Source organism: Triturus cristatus, chromosome 4_2 (genome assembly GCF_964204655.1).
Source record: "Triturus cristatus chromosome 4_2, aTriCri1.1, whole genome shotgun sequence".
Taxonomy (NCBI): domain Eukaryota; kingdom Metazoa; phylum Chordata; class Amphibia; order Caudata; family Salamandridae; genus Triturus; species Triturus cristatus.
The window spans coordinates 485,395,302-485,418,377 of NC_140586.1; the positions used below are offsets into that span (position 1 = coordinate 485,395,302).

At 43.2% G+C, this 23,076-nt stretch overlaps 1 protein-coding gene across 1 annotated transcript in view; it reads left to right on the forward strand.

Moving 5' to 3' along the window:
• The window catches only part of PIGK (phosphatidylinositol glycan anchor biosynthesis class K), a 528,114-nt gene extending 505,923 nt beyond the window's left edge, over positions 1–22,191 (forward strand). The window contains exon 11 of the mRNA XM_085602040.1: positions 21,955–22,191. Within this exon, the coding sequence (XP_085458166.1) occupies positions 21,955–22,071 (117 nt within the window). The 3' untranslated portion in view covers positions 22,072–22,191. The remainder of the gene's footprint in view (positions 1–21,954) is intronic.
• Positions 22,192–23,076: the final 885 nt, after the last annotated feature.

A 23,076-nucleotide genomic window follows, 5' to 3' on the forward strand; every position in this document is an offset into this window, starting at 1 on the left:
AGATGTTACAGACAATTATGAATCTAGACACACTAGATCCACCAAAATATATGTGAAGGATCAGAGGTAATTTGACATATATCGTATTTGTTTGTTTAGCTAAACTTAAAAGAACTGAAGTGGGGCATATCTCAGCACATAAACCATATGCTGTTTTTCATGCAAAGGTGTAAGAATGATTTCCAGTACCCTGATGTCCTACAAGTTTCTAGCGGCTCTTAGCTTCGGCAGTCACAAAAGAGGAGATCGTTTGAAATGCTATGTTACCAGGAATAGTGATGACCTGCAACTGTGAGGGTGACTTTCTGCAGGGTGATCTGATCATAAAGAGGAAGTTTCCAGACCCATCTAAATTCCGGGTTAACTTAACATTTCTGATTATCTACCTGCGGATTGTCCCAGGACAAGGATAACCTATTGGGAGCATACATTTTTACCAGCATCAAAACCACAGTGCTATTGAAAACAATTAGAAATTTTCCTTTCAGATCTTTCTCCGATTTACATAGTTTAAACCCTAAGAAAATGTGAATAAATATCACTGCTGCTTTAGAGTGCGTTAAACACAAATAGTGAACAAATAATGCCAATGCAGGCCCGGTTTTCTGTCAAATTGGAGAATTGCTGTGATCTACTTCAATTACATTTTTTTTATGTATGTTAATATCATCATTATACACTTAAAAATGCAAAGTAGGAACTCAACTGATATTTAAATGGATCATGTATAACTGAAACCTTTTTTTATTGATTTAGAAATAAAAGCAGCATTTTCACCCAGCTCCTAGATGAATTTAAAGTGTTTTACATACACTGCCAATACACAATTCGGTGTAACGAGCTCAACTATACTTTATTTCTCGCTGTAGTGGGATGCCACAATATTCAGTTTTCACACGGCAGTCTTAAAATAAAGCATAATGCACATCTTTCCAGGCTGAAAAGGACTGCTAGCAATTATTTTTTCTGTTTCTTTTCGAGAAAGTGCTTCTATTGATAGTTTGGTAAAATGCATAGAGAGCCATGTTCAGTATACAGTGGTAAGCATCAGTGTGCTCAGTAAGAATGAAACGAGGCAGCTAAATGAACAAGCACTTGCAATGCCAATAGGTCTAGCTTTAAAGAAAAGGTGTATGACAATATGAAGCATAACCAGTAAATAGCATAGCAGTGGATATGTAGTTGTGTGAAAGCACAGAACTGTAGAATAATATTGGTGTAGGTTAATAGGTCTCGTGGTATTTGCTCTATCAAGCCTATTCTAAACATCCATGTAGGTTAATGACTACCCTCTCCTCTCCCCCCCCCCCCCACCCCCCGATGGTGCCAGAGAAAACATAAATAATCTAGTTATCTAAGTCACATTAATAGCATTACAATGTTATTTGTGTATCTCTGAAAGGTCAAGCTAAGGCCGCTGGATAAATAAACTTAATGATTACAGCTGTGTGTGGAGGGCAGGCACTTTTTTGTATAAGCACATGACGTCTGCTCAATCAAAATATGTACTCTGGACTCTCAAAATGGGGGTGAAGCCAAAGCCCTTCTCTAGTGATACACTCATAATTGTCTGGTGAGATGTGCATTGTCAAGCCTGACCAAATAATTGTTGCTAATAGGAACTTTTTGGGAATTGCATCTGCTTGATGCATTCCTCCCATCATTTTTTATGAACATTCTGCTTTTTACTAATACTACGCCTTGGGATCTGCTATGATAGGGTATTGTGCTTTTCTGTACCCCGCCTTGCAGTGCCCACAACTACAGTACATGCTACACTTCAGTTAGGTCACAGGGCTGTACTGGGGCTACCTTTGTTCCAATACATGTGTTCAGCTTTTAGGTTGGTTCTCCTTACATCCGATGAAAAAGTGTCCTTTCTCTGTGGCCATAAACAAGTTTTTAAAAGGCTCATAGCCCACATCCTTCAAAGATATTTTTTCATTGCACTCTCAATTAAAATCTAGTCTTTTAGCGGATACCTGAAATCAAATACATTTTGCACTCTAATTGAACCATGGTGATTTTGAAACCAAGACAGATGATTAGGATAATGTGGCTCTCTTCATTACGGCAACATTTCAGATTTGGGAGTGGAAGAAGGTCTTTATGGGCTAGCATGAGCTGACAGGTAGGTGTAAGATTGTAGTGTTTACATGTGAGAAACAGTTGATTAGATTGTCCAGGATCAGCCCAGATCCCAGTCAAAGGTGGGCAAATAGCCAAGCTTTAGTAAAATCATGTGTTCTCTTGTGGCCTTGCTTGCGAGTTGAAAAGAGGTGAGGCATCTAGTCATGAAAAGAATACTTCCACCATCTCACGAATTACCAGAATACCCTTCTGAGATTTTGATTACCTGTTATCACACTGCTCAGAATGTAGGAGCAAGAAGTGTGATAACCAGCAACGGGGTCGGAGCTGCAGTACCTGCTGATGACTTCGAAACGTGTACACTTTATAAGGCACGCAGAGCCCCCCTTTCTTCAGAGGCTGATAGGAAATAGAAGCCTTGCTCTGGCCGACCTACATCTTGCCTGAGAAGCCTGATCATCCTTGGGAAGATTCCTTTCTGCGGCTGAATAGTGCACAACCGTGGGGTTGATTTAGGATACCACTAGGAGAAAATGGACTGAGAAAGTTGGTCTGAGTCATTGGATTTTATCCTTCTAATTTTTCTCAAAGTGGTATTGCTAAAATAAACAAATTTTAAAATGTTTTAATGTCCTTTCAAAAGCCCACACTAGCCCATGGATCCAAGCCGAAAGACCCTGCATCCTGGCATGGAACAAATTGCTTTTTTTCTTGCTCTGGCTCTAAAATAGAGACTGCAACAGCAATACCGTTTGCAAACAGGCTTGTGGACACCTGGTGGTTATTTGTGTGTGGCATGCCCCACAGATATGAAAAGCGCCGGAAGGTGACCTCTCTGAATGAACGAGTGGGAAAAAGGTGCAAAAAGAACCCCATATCTTGTATCAAGTCTCGACTTGCAAAAGCCTCCCTGTTTAATGCCAGGTTTTTGCGGTAACCAGGGGCATTTAGATCAAAGTATCAGTCTTCCTGGAGCGCTCTTCTGATACATTTTTCAGGTTTGCCCTGCCGGAGAAACATTTTGTTGTTATTAATAAATGCTTCTCTGTAAACAGAAGTCAGGTAGTCAGTCACATAGATTATAAAATGTAGATTTATTGTAGGAGCTATATCTTAAGTTACTGGTTATCGGTAAATGCCCCACCAGGAGCAGCATCCTCCCTGCTTGACCTACTGTCTCCAGCTGACACCTGACACCCTCACAGCTCAAGCACTCATCAGCATTCCATTACATCACACACACACACTGGCTGAGCAGCAGAGAACTGGGCAACTATGGAGAGGATGCATTATAACAACATCTGGCCATAACACATTTACTCCAGAAAAAAATGCTTTATGTCCAAATGTAAAGCGTTGCGTGGGATAAACAAACGTGTTTAGGGTAACTGTGTGCAGTTGCATCCTAGGTCCTGGTTAAAGTATCCAAAAGACATATTTTGTATTTAATATTACTATAAATTTTTATGGACGCATCATCACGTGTTTCTCTAAACATTTGATTTGTTTATCCTATTTTCTTCATTGGTTTTGTTCCATAGTGCATATTATATTTAGCATCTTCTTGCATGTTCCTCTCAGCTGCGGACCGTGCAGGTAAGAGAGGTGAGTTGGTGATGTTGGATGGGGGGGATTTCGACAGGTGATGACGAGGGAAAGTTAATTATTTATTTAATTTTCCCTCGTCATCGTCCTTCAAAATCTTCCCTACCCGGCCCCACCGTGCTTACCTGCATGGGCCGCGGCTGGTTCTGCTTTGGACCTTTACTTGTTTATTTCAATAACTGTACTGTTCTTTTTAACCCACATCACTTCAGTTGTTTTCTCTTTGGACTGTCTCTGCTCAGGTCATTGCTTCCAGAGTGAGACCTGGTCACCTTTACTGAAACCTGTTTATCTTTGTTAGTCCTTCTCTGTGGACAGTGTGGTACCTTAGTTACTGTTGCACCTGTCCCAGACAGACCTGCAACTTGATTCTTAATAGAATTTATAACAACAAATTTTGGTTTAGGGACATAATTTGATTAGGAGCATCATACTCAAAACCTGATACGTTCTGGCTTTCTTGGCATGTCTTAAGCTTCTATTTGAATTCTCAGATTTCTCTAATCTGACAGTAACAACGGTCATCTGTTCATAATGCTGCTTGCAATAGTTAGCGCTGTCTAGTTCTTCTAAATCAATAAGCAGGACAATGATCATGAGGATGACATACTTAGCCATAGATCAGGTCAAAGACCAAATTATTTTTTAACTGTTACTCATCCTGAACCATGCATTCATATCCTAACTCCAATTGCTAGCAGATGAAGACCGGCATCTATCAGCAGAAGCCAGCCTCTAATGGGACATGTAGAAGCTGAGCTACCAGACACATCAGATGTATGTGGTGCTTTACAGTAACAGCATTTATGCCAACCGCTCACGCTCCCTGGGAGATTGTCTCTACATAGATCCTGGTTGATAGTGGGCATCTTATTTAGAACAGTTGAGATATTATATGGGGTATTGGAGATTTTGTCTGACATTATTAAAATGGCTACATAAACTTCTGAAAATTTGAATGGCGCACTTGGCACCATTTGAAGCACTTCTGAAAATTTGAATGGCGCACTTGGCACCATTTGAAGCACTTCTGATATTTTAAGAGATAGCCTCTGTTAGACCTGGCACCTTGGCGTGGGTCTCCCTTCCATTTTTTGCTGTTGCCTCATGTGTTTTTGCTGGTGTTAGATGCTTTGGGCACTATGCCATTGCTGTCCAGTGCCACAGTGCAAGTGCTCCCTATTGTAAATTGATGTATTATTAGTGATTCCATGATTCGTTGGTTTGGTTTACCTGCCAGACCCTAGTACAGTGCACCAGGAGTGCCCAATGGCTGGTAATCCAAATACTGCTGGTGGGCTTGCAGCACTGGTTGTGCCACCCACAGAAGCAGCCTGTAAAAGTGTGTCTAAGGCCTGCCATTACAGAGCCTGCGTGCAGTCTGGTACTGTCATGCTGACTGGGCATGTGCATCCACTTGCCAGTCCCTAAACCTTCCCTTTTCTTCATATCGGACACCCCTATGGTAGGCAAAAGGGCAAGGTGCATTGTATGTATAAGGTAGGACATGCCCTGGTGTGTGTGGCATGTTCTAATAGTGAATTACAGCCATTTTCGTTTTTCACTATTTCAAGGCTGCCTGTTCTCCATAGGCCAGAATGGGCAGTTTGATTATTACATCTTATAATCCTAACTGACTCAGGGAACATGGTGGAAATTCAAATTTAGTATGCCTGAACTCAGAAAGATAAAATACATATTTTAGTGAAGTTTTTTTTTAACATTCTGTGTTTGAAAATACCACTTTTAGAAAGTAGGTATTTTCTTGTCTAACCATTCAAACCTGCCTCTGCTAGGCCGTGTATTCCTTGTCTGGAGTTTGAGTGACAGGGCTGGGGATTCCAGAAGACAGGGTGAGTCAGCCCAGTGGTGAATATAGAGATCTGCATCTAGACGGGAGGGAGGAGTTGCACCTGGGACCTGAATAGGGCTGTGCCTTCCCTCCACAATGCTGGCTCCACTTCCTGTTGTGCATCTGATGTCTCTGCCCTGCACTCTGAAAGGAAAGAAGGAGTCATGTAAACAAAGTGCTCCAGGACTGACCAGAACTGGTTTGGAATAGGCAAAGGCCTCTCTGCCTTCAGAGAACAAAGGAAAACTTAGTATAAATATTGGGACCCTAACCCAAGAACTTTAGATCATTTTGGGAATAAGAAGAAACCTTTGCTGAGGAGTGGAACCAGAAGAAACTGAGGAGAGACTATATCCCTAAGCTGAAGTGCTGCTTGGGTGATTGGCCTTTGTGTGCATTTTCATTCAACTTGTGTAAGGATCTCCAAGGGCTTGGAAAAGTGCTTGCCTCCTGCTGAAGTCTCAGGGACAACAGACTTCAACCCCCAGCTCCCCAGAGTTCTTTGGAAATGCCTGCTGCTGTTTTAGGCCTTCTGAGGGACTGCGTGTCGCAAGGAGCTGGAAGCGCGACTCACAGAGAAGAAGCGTGTCGCAGCCGCTGCCATCGCATCACTGAACAAGGGTGTCGCCACTGTAGCTGATGCATTGCACCGCGTCACGAGAAGCGTCCTGCAACACCGAAGAAGCGTGTCGCCGTCGCAGCCCCTGCCGTCACATCTCTGAACAAGGTTGTCTCCGCTGTAGCTGTCACATTGCACCGCATCAAGAAAAGCGCCTCGCATCCACGGAGAAGCGTGCCGCCGTCAGAGCTGCTGTCGTTGCATCACTGAACAAGGGTGTCGCCGCTGTAACTGTCGCATCGAGCAGAAGTGTCTCGCATCGTTGGAGAAGAGTGTCGCCGCCAAAGTCGCTGTCGTCGTATCACTGAACAAGGGTGTCGCCGCTGCAGCTGACACATCGAACCGAGACATCTCGCAACATCGGAGAAGCGGGCCGCATCAGGAAGATCTTCACATCTTTATTTCTTTGCACCAAAATCTTCAACGCATCATCGTCCTTGCCACACGTTCATTGCCCTGTGTGTCGCATCTAAAGGTACATTGAACTAAGAGTGTTGCATTTAAGAACTAAAAAGAACTAAGCTAAAACTATCATTTTAAGTAACAGTATTGTGGATTTTTGTTGTTTATGGTCTTGTGTTAAATCTATATAAAGAATACTTATTTTTGATATAAAACTTGTGTGGTGTCCATCTGTAGTGTTGTCACTATTACTGTATGTGTTCACAAATGCTTTACACACTGCCTCTGAGATAAGCCTGTCTGCTTGTGCCAGGCTACCAAGGGGGTGAGCAGGGGTTATTTTAGGAGTGTACCCCCTTACCCTGACTAGAGGCAAGGGTCCCTATTGTTATGAGTACCTACCTGTGCCAACTAGAGACCCCCAAATCTAACAACCTCGATTAACATAATTGAAACTCTACATATATTTAGCATGCCTGCAGTGATAGAAGCTGCAATCTACATCTGTCATTATTTTGGATAACACGATTGAGGATCAGGTGTTGGGTCCTGGCTGGCATAGTTGAGATTGCAATATATGTGAAGATCACTTACCAAATTAATAGAGCTTAGAATGTATCTATTAGCTAGTGCGCTCTTAATTTATACTTGCTCTCTCAGCATCAAATTAACATCAATGGCACTGATTTAGTTTCTTAGGCTCAGTTTCTGTATTTTGGTCACCTTTCTTGACAGATTTGTGTGCTGAGATTTGAGGTGATGTCACTTTTTACTAACTTACCTAGTGAAACAGCACAGAATTGTTTTAAGTTGAAGGTTCCGTGAGATATTTGGTCAGGGCGGTTCAGGACTTTTTTTTTCCTAAGAGCTGTGACTCCTAAAGTATTTTGCATTTATGGGCGTTTTTTGTTTTGAAGGGACCACAAAATTGACTATTGCCTGAGCATGTAGTGTTTTTGCCTCTCGGATTGCAAAGAATGACTCTTCTCCCAGGACGACTGTGCCGTATATATTGTTGACGAAGGTCAGTCTACAGTCTAAATACAGTGCATGGCACAATGGCACAATGCAGGACTGCCAGGCCAAACTGCGGTTTCAGGATGTTTAAAAGTTATTTTCTTTCCATTCTATGCGGCAGGATCCATAACCTTAGATTTAGAAGTTAAAAATGCGCTGCTCCCCAGTGTAGCCCTCCTACAACCAGGGTTTGTAATGTTCTGCAGGTACAAGTGGGAAACTTCAGCTAGTGAGCCACTGTTTCCTTCATATCTGGCATGCTGCCTAGGCGCCGATCATTCGCGGCCTTTTTACTATCTCCAGGGCTGACCCTAGAGCCTGCCATGATTTAAACTCGCTGACAAACCGGCCCCTCCTTTAGCTGTAGCCACTGACCTGCTAATACAGCGTGAAGCATGGATCCTGCTTTTACACACTTTACTCGCTCAATATTTGCCTCCATCTCAACTCACTGATATGTTGGTAGTCAGTTTGGGAAATTTGCATTAGAACTATTAAATAAGCCGACCTTGATGAAAACATCTGATGCATTTCGCGCATTCTTTATCATATGTTTATTTTCCTATGGTTATTGCTTGGTACAATCTTTGCACAAATTTGTTTGATTAGTTTTGCCTTTTGTCCCTTGTGTTTGTGTTCATTCTTATGGATGTGCTACTGACTTTCATAAAATTATACTTGTAAGGAAGAATCGCTGTTTTAAAAGGCTGTATTTAAATGCAAATCCAATTGCATGTATTTGTGTGGAAAAATTGTAAAAGGAATTTACTCTTTGCTGTATTTGAAAGCTATAATTATTTGTTTACAAGGAAAGAAGAATTGAGTGATATGTCGGGCCGGACAGAAAGAGGGGCCGTAATGACTCTGGCTGTAAATTGAAGTCATTTGTCTTGAAGGGGATGGATACCAATTTGCGGCGAATACTTGATCCCATTCAAGTGAATAAAGATGGAAAGCACAAAAAGATTTATGTACCAAGTTGTCCAGTGTGCATAAGACGTTAGAGGTTAATTAGAAGAATTTCAATGCGATAGTTCTATCATCTGAAAGCATTTGCTGGAGGTGGAGTTTCTCCACATTAACACTTATCCAATGCCCTGAATGATTTATGCACAGATAAATGGATGGGAATATCAGTGATGTAAACATTCATTAGCAGATACAAATTTCTATAAAATGCATTTTATTTCAAGATTTTGGTGTAAATGTCAAAGGAGATATAATAAATAGACCTCACAGGATTGTTTCTCTTTAGCAAAGTATAGCGAGTTGTGAACACACCTTATGTGCCTTAACATTTATCTGTATTTAAAGTACCAGTGGACACTGTATGCATGAATATAAGAACAAATCGTAAAGACAACTAATGTCCAAGCCAACAATCAATTACGACCATAAAATAAGGGGGGGAGGTGTAAGCTTCTAGCACACACAAGATCCATTGTTTCTTTAAATGTAATGTTTACCCTAGGTTTCTGTTTACTGTTGGATACGTCTTTGTATAAAGCATATCATCTTTTGGCTAATCACTCAAAAAGAAGCATCAAACTAGAGAAAATTCTCTGAATAAATGAATGAATGAAAAAGAAATGTAAAGCGCAACAAGTGCCAAAAGACGCTGATAGCAGTTAGTCTTCAGAAGGGAGAGAAATAAGGAGCTGACTAATGGCCGTTACATAGTAAACAGCCAGGTCTTTAAGGCCTTACGAAATAAGATGTGAGATTGGAGCCTGGAAATTGATAGGGGAAGCAAGTTCCACAATGTGGATGCCGCCGCCTGAAAAAGCTTTGCCTCCCCATCTTGATCTCCTATACCTAGGAATAATGAAGAGATTTTACCTGAGGATCAAAGCTGTCTGGAGGGGATGTAGCGTTGAAATAGATTCCAGAGTTGTTTAGGGCTTCTGTTGTGAATTGCATTGTGAACCAAGCAAAGAACCTTAAAGTAATTTGCTTATTCACAGGGAGCCAGTGAAGTTACCGAATCCCTTCAGAGACAGACTGTGATTTTGGGATGTCAAGAATAAGTCTGTCTGCTGTGTTCTGGACTAGCTGCAGTTTGTTAAGGATAGTTTTATTAATGTCCAGGCAGAGGGCATTGCAGTAGTCCAGTCTGGACATAACAAGTGCCAAAGCCACTTGTTTTCGTGACTGAAGAGGAAAGAAGGGGAACGCTTTCCACCTGGATTTAACCACTCAAAAACAGGTAGAGACTGTCCTATTTACATGTGAATTGAACAATAGATGTGTATCAACCTGTACTCCAAGATTTTTTGCAAAGTCTGTTGGAGTGGGTAAGTCCCCCAGCCTGTCAGGCCACCACCTATTGGACCACATGTAGGGTTTCCCACCAACGATCAAGACCTCCTTCTTATCCCCATTCAGTCGTAGGTAGTTTATCTCCATTCATGTGGCCACTGCCTGCATACAGTTTTTAAAATTAGAGGCAGTCGCATTGATGTCCCGCAAGGTAGACAATGATTTGGGTGACATCAGCATAGGACAGAGCTTGGAGCCCAAACAATCTGATAAGTTGTGTTAGTGGGTAGAGATATAAGTTGAATAGGGTAGGACTCAAAGAGGAGCCCTGAGGCACCCCACAAGGCAGCACTATGGGATCCGAGCGAAGCTGCTCCACCATTATCATCTGCGATCTGTCACTTAGAAAAGATGCCATGAGTTTGAGTGCTAAGTCAGTGACCCCCAGCTGCTGGAGCCACTCTACAAGCAGAGTCGGGAGATGGTATCAAAAGCTGCAGATAGGTCCAAAAGGACCAGCACCGCAGCCTCCCCAGCTTCCACCAAGGAACGGATGTTAATGACTGCAGGTACTAGTGCTGTCTCAATCCCATGGTTACTCCTAAATCCAAATTGAGAAGGGTCTAGGAGTTGGAATTGTTCAAGATAGTTCATAATCTGGGAGTTCAGATGTTTCTCAGGGATTTTAGTGGGTACAGGCAACAGGAAAATAAGGTGTTAATTTTTTGGTTCTCCAGGATCCAAATTGGCCGTTTTGAGCAGCTGCTTGTCTACCGCCTTTTTCCATATTAGAGGAAAACATCCAGATTCAATGACTTTATTAATAGCTTCCGTAAGACGGGGAACTATACTCTTGGCTCCTAATTGCAGAATATTGGGGGGACAAGGTTCTAGTGGGGAGCCCGATTTAATACCAAGCTGATAACATTATGTCTGCTGTTGTGGCAGCAAAGTAAAATGTGATAGGCTTTCTGAGGGATTATCTAAAATAGACTAATTCCACTGAAGGTCAATTGCTGCCTGAGACTCTATATTCAAAGAATTAGAGAGATTAAGAGTTGTGGACGTCCAGATCTTTATATATATTTCCACCACTTTGGAAAAGAAAACTTGGCCATTCAGTTGTGTTAGATTTGGGGGTCTATAGTTGGCATAGGGAGGTACCTGTGACAAATAGGGTCCCTTGCGTCTAGTCAGGGTAAGGGGCTACACTCCTAAAATAACCCCTGCGCACCCCCTTGGTTGCTTGGCACGAGCAGGCAGGCTTATCTCCGAGGCAGTGTGTAAAGCATTTATGAACACATACAGTAATACAGTGACAACACTACAAATGGACACCACACAGGTTGTATTATAAAAATAGGTATTTTTTATATAGACTTAACACAAGACCAAACGACAAAAATCCACAATACTGTACTCAAAAATAGACTTTAGAATGTTATAAAATAGCTCAGTTCTCTCAAGTTGTAAATGCAACACTTTACTCTCAATGTACGTTAAATGCGTAACGCAAGGAAAACAAAAGGTCGCAGGGAAGTTGATGTGTGGGTTCCTTACACGCAGGGGAGTGGATGTGTTGGTTCCTTATTGCTGCACAGGGGAATTGATGTTCACTTCCTTACTGTGTGGGGAGTTGATGCGTCTGTTTCTTACTGCTCTCCGTGCGATGCGACACGCTGGCACCTCGATGCGATACTCTTCTCCGGTGCAATGCGACAAAATGGCGTCTTGGTTGCGATGCAACAACGTTGGTGTGTTGCGTGCACGCCCGACGGCTGTGTGGTGACTCGATGATCTTTGGAGCCGTGACAGGCCCTTCGACGTGCTTCTCCGGTGATGCGACGATGACCTTTGTGGCAGCGTCCCGCTTCTCCGGCGATGCGCCGTGCTTCGGTGATGTGATGATGACAGCGGCGGCTCGCTTCCTCGGTGATGCGATGACAGCAGCTGCGGCGGTGACACGTTTCTCGGTGTTGCGCCGCGCTTCCAGCTCCCAGCGACACGCAGTCTCTCAGAAGGCCCAGCACAACAGCATGCACTTCAATTCCCAGCAAGGGAATTCAGGGGGGAGCTGGTTGGTGAAGTCTTGTATTCCTGAGACTTCAGGCAGGAGGCAAGCTCTAGTTCAAGCCCTAGGAGATTCTTCTTCAAGTTGATAGAAAGTACACTGAGTCCTTTTCTCCTCTCTTTGGTAATGAAGTGACCACTGCAGGCCAACCCCCAAACACACAGCACAGGGGTAGTCTCCTCCTTCAGCTTCCTGGTTCTGCTCCTCAGCAAAGGTTCATCTTGATTCCCAGAAGCGATCTAAAGTTCTTGGGTCTGGGTCCCAATATTTATACTACTTTTCTCTTTGTTCTCTGAAGGCAGAGAGGCCTTTGCCTAGTCCAAACCAGTTTTAGTTAGTCCTGGAGCACTTTATTGACATGGGCAATCGCTGAACTTACCTGACGCTGTGCACGACTCCTGGCATTCCTTTCGGGACGGTAACGCTGTGGTCTCCCCCGCCGCCATCACTATCGCTGGCCGCTGTGGGGGGGGACTACAGCCCCCAGAGTCCTTGGCGGCACTTCCTGGTCCCGCCTACCAGCGCGCCCGGAGGCGCTTAAATTTGAGAGGCTCCCTCGGTGGAGCAGGGGCAATCGCTGAACTTACCTGACGCTGTGCACGACTCCTGGCATTCCTTTCGGGACGGTAACGCTGTGGTCTCCCCCGCTGCCATCACTATCGCTGGCCGCTGTGGGGGGGGACTACAGCCCCCAGAGTCCTTGGCGGCACTTCCTGGTCCCGCCTACCAGCGCGCCCGGAGGCGCTTAAATTTGAGAGGCTCCCTCGGTGGAGCGGGGGCAATCGCTGAACTTACCTGACGCTGTGCACGACTCCTGGCATTCCTTTCGGGACGGTAACGCTGTGGTCTCCCCCGCCGCCATCACTATCGCTGGCCGCTGTGGGGGGGGACTACAGCCCCCAGAGTCCTTGGCGGCACTTCCTGGTCCCGCCTACCAGCGCGCCCGGAGGCGCTTAAATTTGAGAGGCTCCCTCGGTGGAGCGGGGGCAATCGCTGAACTTACCTGACGCTGTGCACGACTCCTGGCATTCCTTTCGGGACGGTAACGCTGTGGTCTCCCCCGCCGCCATCACTATCGCTGGCCGCTGTGGGGGGGGACTACAGCCCCCAGAGTCCTTGGCGGCACTTCCTGGTCCCACCTACCAGCGCGCCCGGAGGCGCTTAAATTTGAGAGGCTCCCTCCGCGTCGCGGGACGCGTGCGGGCGGCACCGGGCTAAGCCCGGGCAAAGGGCGGGCCCTCTGTGGCCCTCAGAGGCCTGAGGAGACTGGACTGGGCCAGAGACTCTGTATGTGCAAGTATCGTTGTCAACATCACTTTCAGTTTAAAGATCGTTGTGTACTTAGTTGTTGTACTGCGCGTTCAATTGGTAACTCCCCGCTTGTAATTAGTGACCAACTGTATCGTCATCTGATGGCAAAGGGTAATAACGCGAGTACACTGCAAGGGGCAGGCACCTTGGATAATTATCTAATCAAAAAGGTTAATCTAATCAACTCTGCTCGAAGAGCCTCCCTGGGAAAGGATGCTCACATCATCTTATCTGAGGAGTTGGTTTCCACCCCTGTAGACATACACACCCCAAGTGATCCTATTGTTAACATAGGTAATTCTGTACTGACAATAGCACAAGTGCATGATAATATACATGTACCTCAACTAGCCAACTCCAAGGCGGACTCCGATTTGGACTTGCCATCTGTCAAGTCGGCACGTAAATTTAAAAAAGCTCTCCGGAGACATAGGGGGAATGTAATTCAAAATAAAGTATTAGCCACCAAACACAATAGAGTTTTGTCCACGGGGGGCATAGGATCTGAGATACCCTTATCGACCAATCCTATTACGCCCTCTGGAGATCTTCTAGACCTACCTAACTTTGGGGTTGTAGAGGAGGTGGAGGATGCGGGGGTACTTCTGGGCAGCCCTCGCTTGGATCATCCCTTCAGTTCGCCTGACATAGATGGTGAGTTGTTGCCAAGTTTTTCTATTAGCAGTGATGGAGGGGGTTCATCGTATTGTCCGGGTTTTTCCCCTGCGTCTTTTTCTTCCCCTTCCCTAAAGAACACATCCTTACACAAACTTGATTGTAAGCAAAGAGGGGAAGGATCATTGTTAAAGCCACAAAGAGAAATTCCTACGAGGACCTCATATTCAACCTTGAGGACCGCAAGAGATCTTACAATTTCTTGTGAGGTCACTCGTAATGCCATCAATGAGGGGGACCTTCTAGGAAAAATTGAGTTTTTGATTAAACTTTCTATGAAACCCCTCTTTGAAAAAATTGCGAGAATTAATATGCATTTGGATTTGATCGAGAAGAAAGTAGATAAAAATTCATCCTCACTTTCCGGTCTGGCACGTAATTTAGGTAATATGAACCCTAGCAAAGCCCCTGTAAAAGTGCTGACAGTGTCATCATCTATTCCATCATGCCCTGCGGCTACCCTTAAACCTACTCAGAGTAGACAAACCTTATCTTGTCCTTCTCAACTTGAGGAGCCAACCGGCCCCTTGCCAACTACAAAGTTTGTCAAGAGGACGGAATCTTTTAGTAGAATAGGAGATTCAAAAATAGTTAACTCGATCCAGGAAGAGAAAATTGAACCCTCTCAACACAAGGCAATCAAAGCCATTAAGGATAGGGAGGTAGGAAATACTAGTAATAAAACCAGGTATCCCCATAGCATTGTAGATTTACCCCCGGAAGCTGCCCCATACCTGATTGTTATGGTGGGTGTCCCGGAGCTTCCTCTTGAAAATAAGGAAGATCATCAAGCTCTAAGGAACAAAGTTATTTTTTGGCTGAGTAATAATAGACCTCTGCCCGCCCACATAAACGGGGAAATCTTACATGTTAGGCGCTGCAACTGGGTGGGGGCTCGCCCCAAAGATAAATTAGGTGATGTGATCATTATAAATTTTAAAGATCACAGAGCCGTTAGGCATATTGGGGACTGGTTTGTTTCAAGTAGTAATGATTCCATCTCCACCTATTATCTAAATTATTTCTATCCTTATCCTCTAGCCCAAAGTTGTAAGAACTATGAGACAAGAAGGTACCCGATGAGTAGGCCTGTTTATATGTGTCACGACCCTAGCTGGACCCCAATGTGGCAATCAGTTAATCTACCCAATTCCTATCCTAGGCACCATTTTCCCTTTATCAGAGGTTCGAATTATGGTGATAACTCCCTACGGGCCACTAGAGGCACGGTTCCGACTTTCCACAATATACCAACTTATAATCGTTTTGAGGCCTTTATGGACCTTGATTGTGTGGATTGACACGAGAAGGCCTCCTGTGACAGACCATCGTTAGCCTTAGGGGGGGCATGCTAACATTGTTAGTGACAATATTAACGTGCATAGGTCCTTGATTTCTATTGAGGGCTGCTCACAAACTCAAATAGTTCCCAATGTGTCTAAAATCGCTATTGGGAATAACTGCTGCGAGGCAGGAAGTAAATCTGATGCCAAGGTTGAGGGTAAAAATGAAGGCTTCCGCCTCAAGCATATTGGAAAGGCTATGGTTAAGGATCACCTATGTGAAGACCAGGTTAACGAAATAAGGAAAACCTGCACACTCCTCTTCTGGAATGTGGCAGGATTAAAGGAGAAAATTTCAAATCCTTCCTGGGAAACTGTTACAGTAGGGCATGATATACTGGCTTTTCAGGAAACCTGGTCTACAGACCCAGTTTATTTTAATGGGTATAGAAGTTTTGTCACCCCGGCAGAGGGAAGCCAGCATGGAAGAGCTAAGGGGGGCCTACTTACCCTGGTATCAAATCCGCTCAATTGCGCCAAGATTCAGTTTACGCCCAAAACTATTCACCCTAAGAAACAAGAAGGGGTTTATTATTGTTCTTATAAATCTCTATAACAACATTCCTAGGAAAGAAATCCCTAGCATCTTAATAATGCTGAGGGAGGATAAACAACATGAAACAGATAAAATTGGCAGGGATTTTATGGGGAGGGGATTTTAATTGTAAACTCTGCCCTAGGGGACCTCAGGGCATTTGCGGTTTAACAACAGAACAGGACATACATCCATCTCACTTTAATCACTCCTTGCTCGGGGACTTACTAAATGACATACTGTTCATGTATGACTTGGGCTTTGTAAATGAAATTGCACAGATACCTACACCTTTTGTGCCCACATTTATTGGCAGAGGAGCTTACTCCACAATTGACTTTATCGCCTCAAATAATTGTAAACCTAAGATTCTTGACTCCAATATTTTGGAACTACCAATTAGTGATTATCTGCCCCAAATATTGGAGGTTGAAAATTGTTTTAATCTGCACGAAGATGTACCCATTGTGTGTACTGCCCCTGATGTACTTTTAGGTAGACAGAATGGGTATAACTTAAAGTGGAGTAAGGTGGTCCCAGAAATGTTTTTGGGTAGGCTGGTGAATGCCTGCCCAGATAGCTTCTCCATCTGTTTGGACCAAGAATCTAATAGTGAGATGATAATTGAGCATTTTAACATAATAGCTTCCACAATAAAGGACAATCTGTGGGTGGAGGTAAGGAAGAGGACTAAGGGTAATAAAAGCTGGTTTGATAATGACTGTACCCGGTCTCTTACTGACCTTAAACGTGCAATTCATAGGACACCTCGTAATCCCTCAGAAGTGAGAGACTGTAGGGAAAATACAACGTAGCTCTAAAAAATAGGAAAAATGCCATTAAAAAAGAGGCCCTGGTAGCCCTATGTGAAGCATCACAATTAAAGGATGCATCTGCATTCTGGAGGGCCGTAAATACCCCATTCCTCTACGATAATTCTAAAGCACGTATAGAGATTGCTATTGCGGAGGAGGGTTGGGTGGAGCATTTTTCATCCCTTTACAAATCACAAGACGTATGTCATGTTATAGATTCTCCAGTAAGGACCATTGTGGATGTAGGGAATGAACGACTCGTAGTGACCTTGGAGGAAGTTATTGCGGGCTTGAAGGCAATGAAGGGTGGCAAGGCGGCAGGGCCGGATGGGATTCCCGTAGACCTGTTTAAGGTAAACCTTGAGGTCTGGGGTCCATTGCTGGTGCAGCTCTTTAATGCTGCACTAGCAGGGGGCCTAAATCCGTCTTGGCTCACCTCGATCATTGTACCCATATTCAAGAAGGGAGATAGACAAAGCTGTGCTTGTTACAGACCTATCTCCCTCCTGGACTCATCCATAAAAATACTGGGGAAAATCGTCCTGGCAAGATTACAAAGCTGGACTGAGGAAAATGATTTATTGAGTGATTTGCAGTATGGATTCCAAAAGGGCATTGGCACAATCGAACAATGCCTAAATTTAATGATCCTCCAATCTAAATATACAAGGATAAAAGGCGAACATTTGTATTTTACGTTCGTGGACCTTTCTTCGGCTTTCGATTGTGTATCTCATGCCAAATTATGGGCAATTTTGAAAGAAATGGGTGTGGAAGATCCCATCATCTGCTTTCTTAAAGACCTATATTCTGGGGCCGCGGCTTCGGTCCGTTATTGTAACGGGGGTCAGTGCACCAGAAGATTTGTGGTGGGTCGGGGTGTGCGCCAGGGCTGCGTCCTGGCCACCTTCCTATTTTTGCTTTACATAAATGGTCTGGAGTGCCACTTATTGCAGGAGTGTGAGGACTTGCCCAAGGTTGGGAGGAGGTCTGTTCCTGTGCTCCTGTATGCGGACGATGCGGTCCTGATGGCCCGCACCCCTATGGCACTGCAAAATCTGGTTAACTCTTTTGAGACCTTTATGTCTAGTCTTGATCTGAAAGTTAACTGTAACAAAACCTTCTCCATGTACTGTGGAAATGGTCCTCGAAAGCAGAAAAAAAGAATGTTTTTGAACAATGTTCCCTTGGAAGTTGTCCCTACTTTTTCATATCTTGGAGTTTTGTTCCATGACACTGGGGCATGGTCTAGTGCGGTCAAGGCCAGAACCTTGTTGTTCCAAAAAACTATAATGGCCTTGAAAAATTTTATTAAAAAACTGGGTAAGAAACCAACAAAGGAAATGTTAACAATATATAAAGCTACTTGTATCTCGATAGCTATGTATGGGTCGGCCCTTTGGGGGTATTCCAACATTGACTTAATCCAAAAAGTTGAGAATAGGTTTTTGAGGTATATTCTGACAGTCCCCCAAAGTGTTGCGACATACATATGCCACATTGAATTGGGTTTGTCGTATATTTCTGACATTATTAGAATTCAACCCATACTTTTGTGGCACAGGGTATGGACTATAAGGGAGTGCGTCATGAACCGGGCCATCCTACAGGATGTTTTAACCCTGGATAATGTTGGCAGATCTGACTGGTTAAATTATGTCAAAAACGTTATGGTTAATATTGGATGCCAGCATTTTTATGAAGACCCACTCTCAATGGTCAATATACCTAGAAACCTACTGTCTAAGTTATGTATCGAATACCTCGAGGACAAAAGAAGACAAGAGGAAGAGAAGAAAAATTCAGTAACCCTGCACCTCGGTGTGTCAACCCATTTTAAAGTACAGCCTTATTTAACCTTGCCGTTGTCTAATCATGATCAATTTCTTTTGACTCGCTTTAGGTTGAATATTCTGTTTAGACTCCTGACCTTCCCAGAAACGAATTTATGGTCGCGTAATCTCTCCATGTGTCCGTGTGATGAATCCTCACTCCAATCTGATATCCATATTTTATTCTTCTGTAAATTTTATTCCTTACCTCGTAGGCAGTTGATTATACCATTCCTTAAAGAAATTAATTTAAATCAATGTCGACCAGCTTTTTTAGAATTCCAACGAATGGAAACTGTCCTATCTCTTACCGTACTTTTAAGCTTTTTTAAAATTGTTTTTAAACTTCGGAAAACGTTTGGGCTGGGATGAATTATAATATGTCCCGTCGTTTTTCTATTTTTAACATTATCCTTGTGTAAATCTGTATGCTGATGTTGTAGCTTTCATGGTTTTTGTTTTTTTAAACCGAATAAAGTATTTTTGAACTTGAACTTGACATGTCTCCTACTTTCCTTTCACAGTGCAGGGCAGAGACATCAGACACACCACAGGAGGTGGAGCCAGCATTGTGAAGGGAAGGCCCAGCCCTATTCAGGTCCCAGGGGCAACTCCTCCCACCCATCTAGATGCATATCTCTCTATTCAGCCTTGTGCTGACTCACCCTGTCTCCTGGAATCCCCCAGCCCCTGTCACTCAAACTCCAGAAAGGGAATACACAGCCTAGCAGAGGCAGGTGTGGATGGTTAGACAAGAAAATACCTACTTCCTAAAAGTGGTATTTTCAAACACAGAATGTTCAAACCAACTTCACTAAAAGATGTATTTTATCATTCTGAGTTCAGGCATACTAAACTCGAATTTCTAACATGTTCCCTGAGTTAGTTAGGATTATAAAATTAATAATCAAACTGCCCATTCTGGCCTATGGGGGAACAGGTAGCCTTGCAATAGTGAAAAACGAAAATGGCTGTAATTCACTATTAGGACATGCCACACACATCAGGGCATGTCCTGCCTTTTACCTACAATGCACCCGGCCCTTGGGCCTACCATAGGGGTGACTAATATGTATAAAAGGGAAGGTTTAGCGACTGGCAAGTGGGTGCTCTTGCCCAATCAGCATGGCAGTACCAGACTGTACACAGGCTCTGCAATGGCAGACCTGAGACACACTTTACAAGCTGCTCCGGTGGGTGGCACAATCAGTGCTGCAAGGCCACCAGCAGCATTGGTTACAAGCCCTGGACACGCGCAGTGCACTGTACTAGGGTCTGACAAGTAAACCTATCAAGCCAATCATGGAGTCACTAATCCATACATCAATTTACCATAGGGAGCACTTGCACTGTGGCACTGAACAGCAGTGGCACAGTGCCCAAAGCATCTATAACCAGCAAAAATACATGAGGCAACAGCAAAAAAAAAATGGAAGGGAGACCCACACCAATGGTGCCAGGTCGAACAAGTTGTAAAAGTCTTGGGAATTCTCTGCACGCAATAGAGCTGTGGGGACAGATAATAGACTGTGTAGCTTTAAAAGATTTTCTGTGGATTTGACTGAGGCATGTTCAGTGGTGCAGCACCGCAATCTTTTCTCATTGATGACTGCTTTATATTCGTCCAGCAGAGCCTTGTAGGCCATTTGTTCGGCATGGAGGTAAGATTTCTACCATTTTGGTTCCTGGAAACAAGAAGCCTGCCTAGGCAGCCTAAGTCTTTCTGAAAACCATGGTGCTGTGGGCGTCTTTCTCCTTGAGTGGGTTACCTTTAGTGAGGCCACAATATCAATGGATGCCGTGAGCCACAAAGAAATTTCTGTGGCCGCTTCTCTGAAGATGGGAACAAATATGACATCCTTTCTAGCAGTTGCATGGGCTCCCCATCAAGTACCAGGCACAGTTAAAATGCCTCTGTACCATGCACAAAGTGCTACACACAAGAATGTTGCCTGCCTAAAATTCATGGCACTAGCCTGAACCTATCCCTCAATGTCACCACTCTCCTGACTGAACTGCCAGTCAGCTTACCTGACACAGAGGTTTAATCATTCAGGAATAGACTGCTCCACACATGTGGATTTACTACTGACTTCCTAATATTGAAGAAGTTAATGAAGCCACAGCGTTTCTCACAGCTCCTATTTTGTCCTCCATGGTCCTCCCCAGCCATATCTATGCCTCTCCTGCAGGTCACTCACAAACACCCTGGCATTACTATTCCCCCATTTTGTCCAATTCCTAGTCTCTCCTTAAGCCTTCTGCTTCACCTCACAATCCTTGTTCCACAACTACTTTCCTTTCCCTGCCTCACGTCACAATATTAAGAGCTACAAGAGCTTCCATAAGCACCATCAAGAATAACTTCTCATTATCGCATTGTTTCTGCTGGTAACAGCTTGCTTATATTCTAGTTCATGTTGTAAGGTGTGGTATATAGCGCTATGTGAAACGTAATCACCTGCAGGAAACCTTAAGCAGATCCAAAACTGGCCTGCTTTGGTCCTCAGATCTCTGTCTGTTGCCAATGTAGGAACACTTCGGTGAATTGTCCGAAAGAGCAATTTTATTAGTATTAATTTAAAGAGAACTTTCACTTACTGTTAAAGTGAATGCATTTATACTATTTTATTTTCTCATCTGTAGCAAAAAAAAAAAACAGGTCTCATCTGTTTCACTTAGTACTTGTTTGTTAAGATGTTGTCCGTCCCGTTTTTTCCCAAATGTATTGGCAAATGCAGGTCACCGCACTCTCCTCTTTATACTTACTGTGATTCTATCGGACTCTCGTGTCGTGTTGATTTCAGTCCAACCTTTTCTCTCTGACTGTATACCTAACCTGTTTTTCCAGTTAGTACTGTGTTGCATCTTCCGTTGCCTCCTTCGTGACAAATTGATCCACTTTTACATATTCCCTTTCTACTTACACTTGTTTAGCTTTCTCGCTCTATCCAACTTCTATGTCTCTTCTTTAATCTTCAGCAGCTTTCTCTATTCCTCTTTCAGTTACATGTTTTGATCTTGTTACTTTTTTTTTTCTTCTCCTTGCTGTCTTAAATGGATATGTCGTGGCTTCCCATTTCACGGTTGTGTACTCTCTGTTGTGCCATTTCTTTCTCCCTTTCTCCACTTCGCTGTCTCTGTATTTACACATCTCGAGCTCTGAAAGTAAATTTGAAAGAACTTGGCCCAAAGGCACCTCATGTTTTTTAAGGCTTGAGTCAGCGCTGCCCCTTCAGTCCTGGGAAGAAAAGTGAAACGTGAAAACACGCTTAAGAGAATATGACCAATTCCGTTGATTTAATACTATGTTGCCTGTACATTTGACATTTTGTCTGTTTCTCAGCTGTTTCTCAGTACGCTGAATTCCAGTGAATGAACTTTGAACCATTAGCTCATATAATTTTAAACTGTTTAATCAATTTAACATATGTATATCTATATATTTTTTGGGGGGTAAAAATAAAAATATTGGACTTTGTTTTGAAGCTAACATTAACGATTTGAATATTCTTTTGTTTATCTAGAAACCGAAGCAGAAAGATTGGCATCCTCCAAGCGGTTTCATTTTGGGACTTTGGACGTTGATTATCATGATTTTCTTTAAAACCTATGGAATAAAGCACATGAAACATATATTTTAAGATCCCGGAGTTTTAAAGTTTAGAGTGTCATCAACCTACCGCAAAAGTAACCGTATGGCGTCCTTATTACACCTTGTTTTGCAAGAGACGCATATTATGAAAACTGTATTGTGTGTGTATGTATATATATATATATATATATATATATATATATATATATTTATATATACATATATATATATATATATTTATTTTTTGGGCTGAGACCCACTGTACCAAGCGGTAGTGTATTTTGGTCGAGGTGTATTATATATGAAACACAAAATAAACCTCAGCGTGTAAAGTGCATGAGTACCATGAAATGTATTCAGTGCTGTCAGTAGATCACGTTGTTTCATCATCGTTGGCTCACACCACAATCCGTAAAAAAGTGGAAGCAGACAGACTTTCGAAATGGAACAGCAGAGTTGAACTGGAAAATGTGAGGCGGAGTCCAGAAAACAGTGACAATATCAAGGGCTGCACCTTGGTTTAAACCTTATGAAAAAATTTCATTTCATCACACCGAAGAAAGAGACGCTAGCTATACTTTTGGCATGAACTAGGAAAAGCTTTTCTCAAAAGAAGCTAAAATAGAAAATATCGATCCTTCAACCTTAAGTGTAGTCTTTCAGGCACTTTGTTAAATTGTACCATTAATTAATGTGGGAGGCAATGCTTTCATCTTGGTTAATCCACTGGTTAAAAAAGTATGTTTTTGTATATTAACTTTCATACAGCATTAAAGATGACCAATATTGTTGTTAATGAAGATAGGCCTGGCATGAATATAATTTAAGAATATCTGATCTTACAGCTGACCAGGCATCACGTTTGTGATCACTGAGATACTGTATATTGCAAGTCTGAGCTGGTGTGGACAACATCCAGACCACCATCTTGCAGTAGTTAGACCGGATACTGGCATTTAGCCGTGGGTAGGATAGGTGGCAGCTATTTTTTCCTCTTGTATAGTTTTGGAGGGGGGCAAATGGCAGTCCTTGGATCATAATTGTGTTGACACTT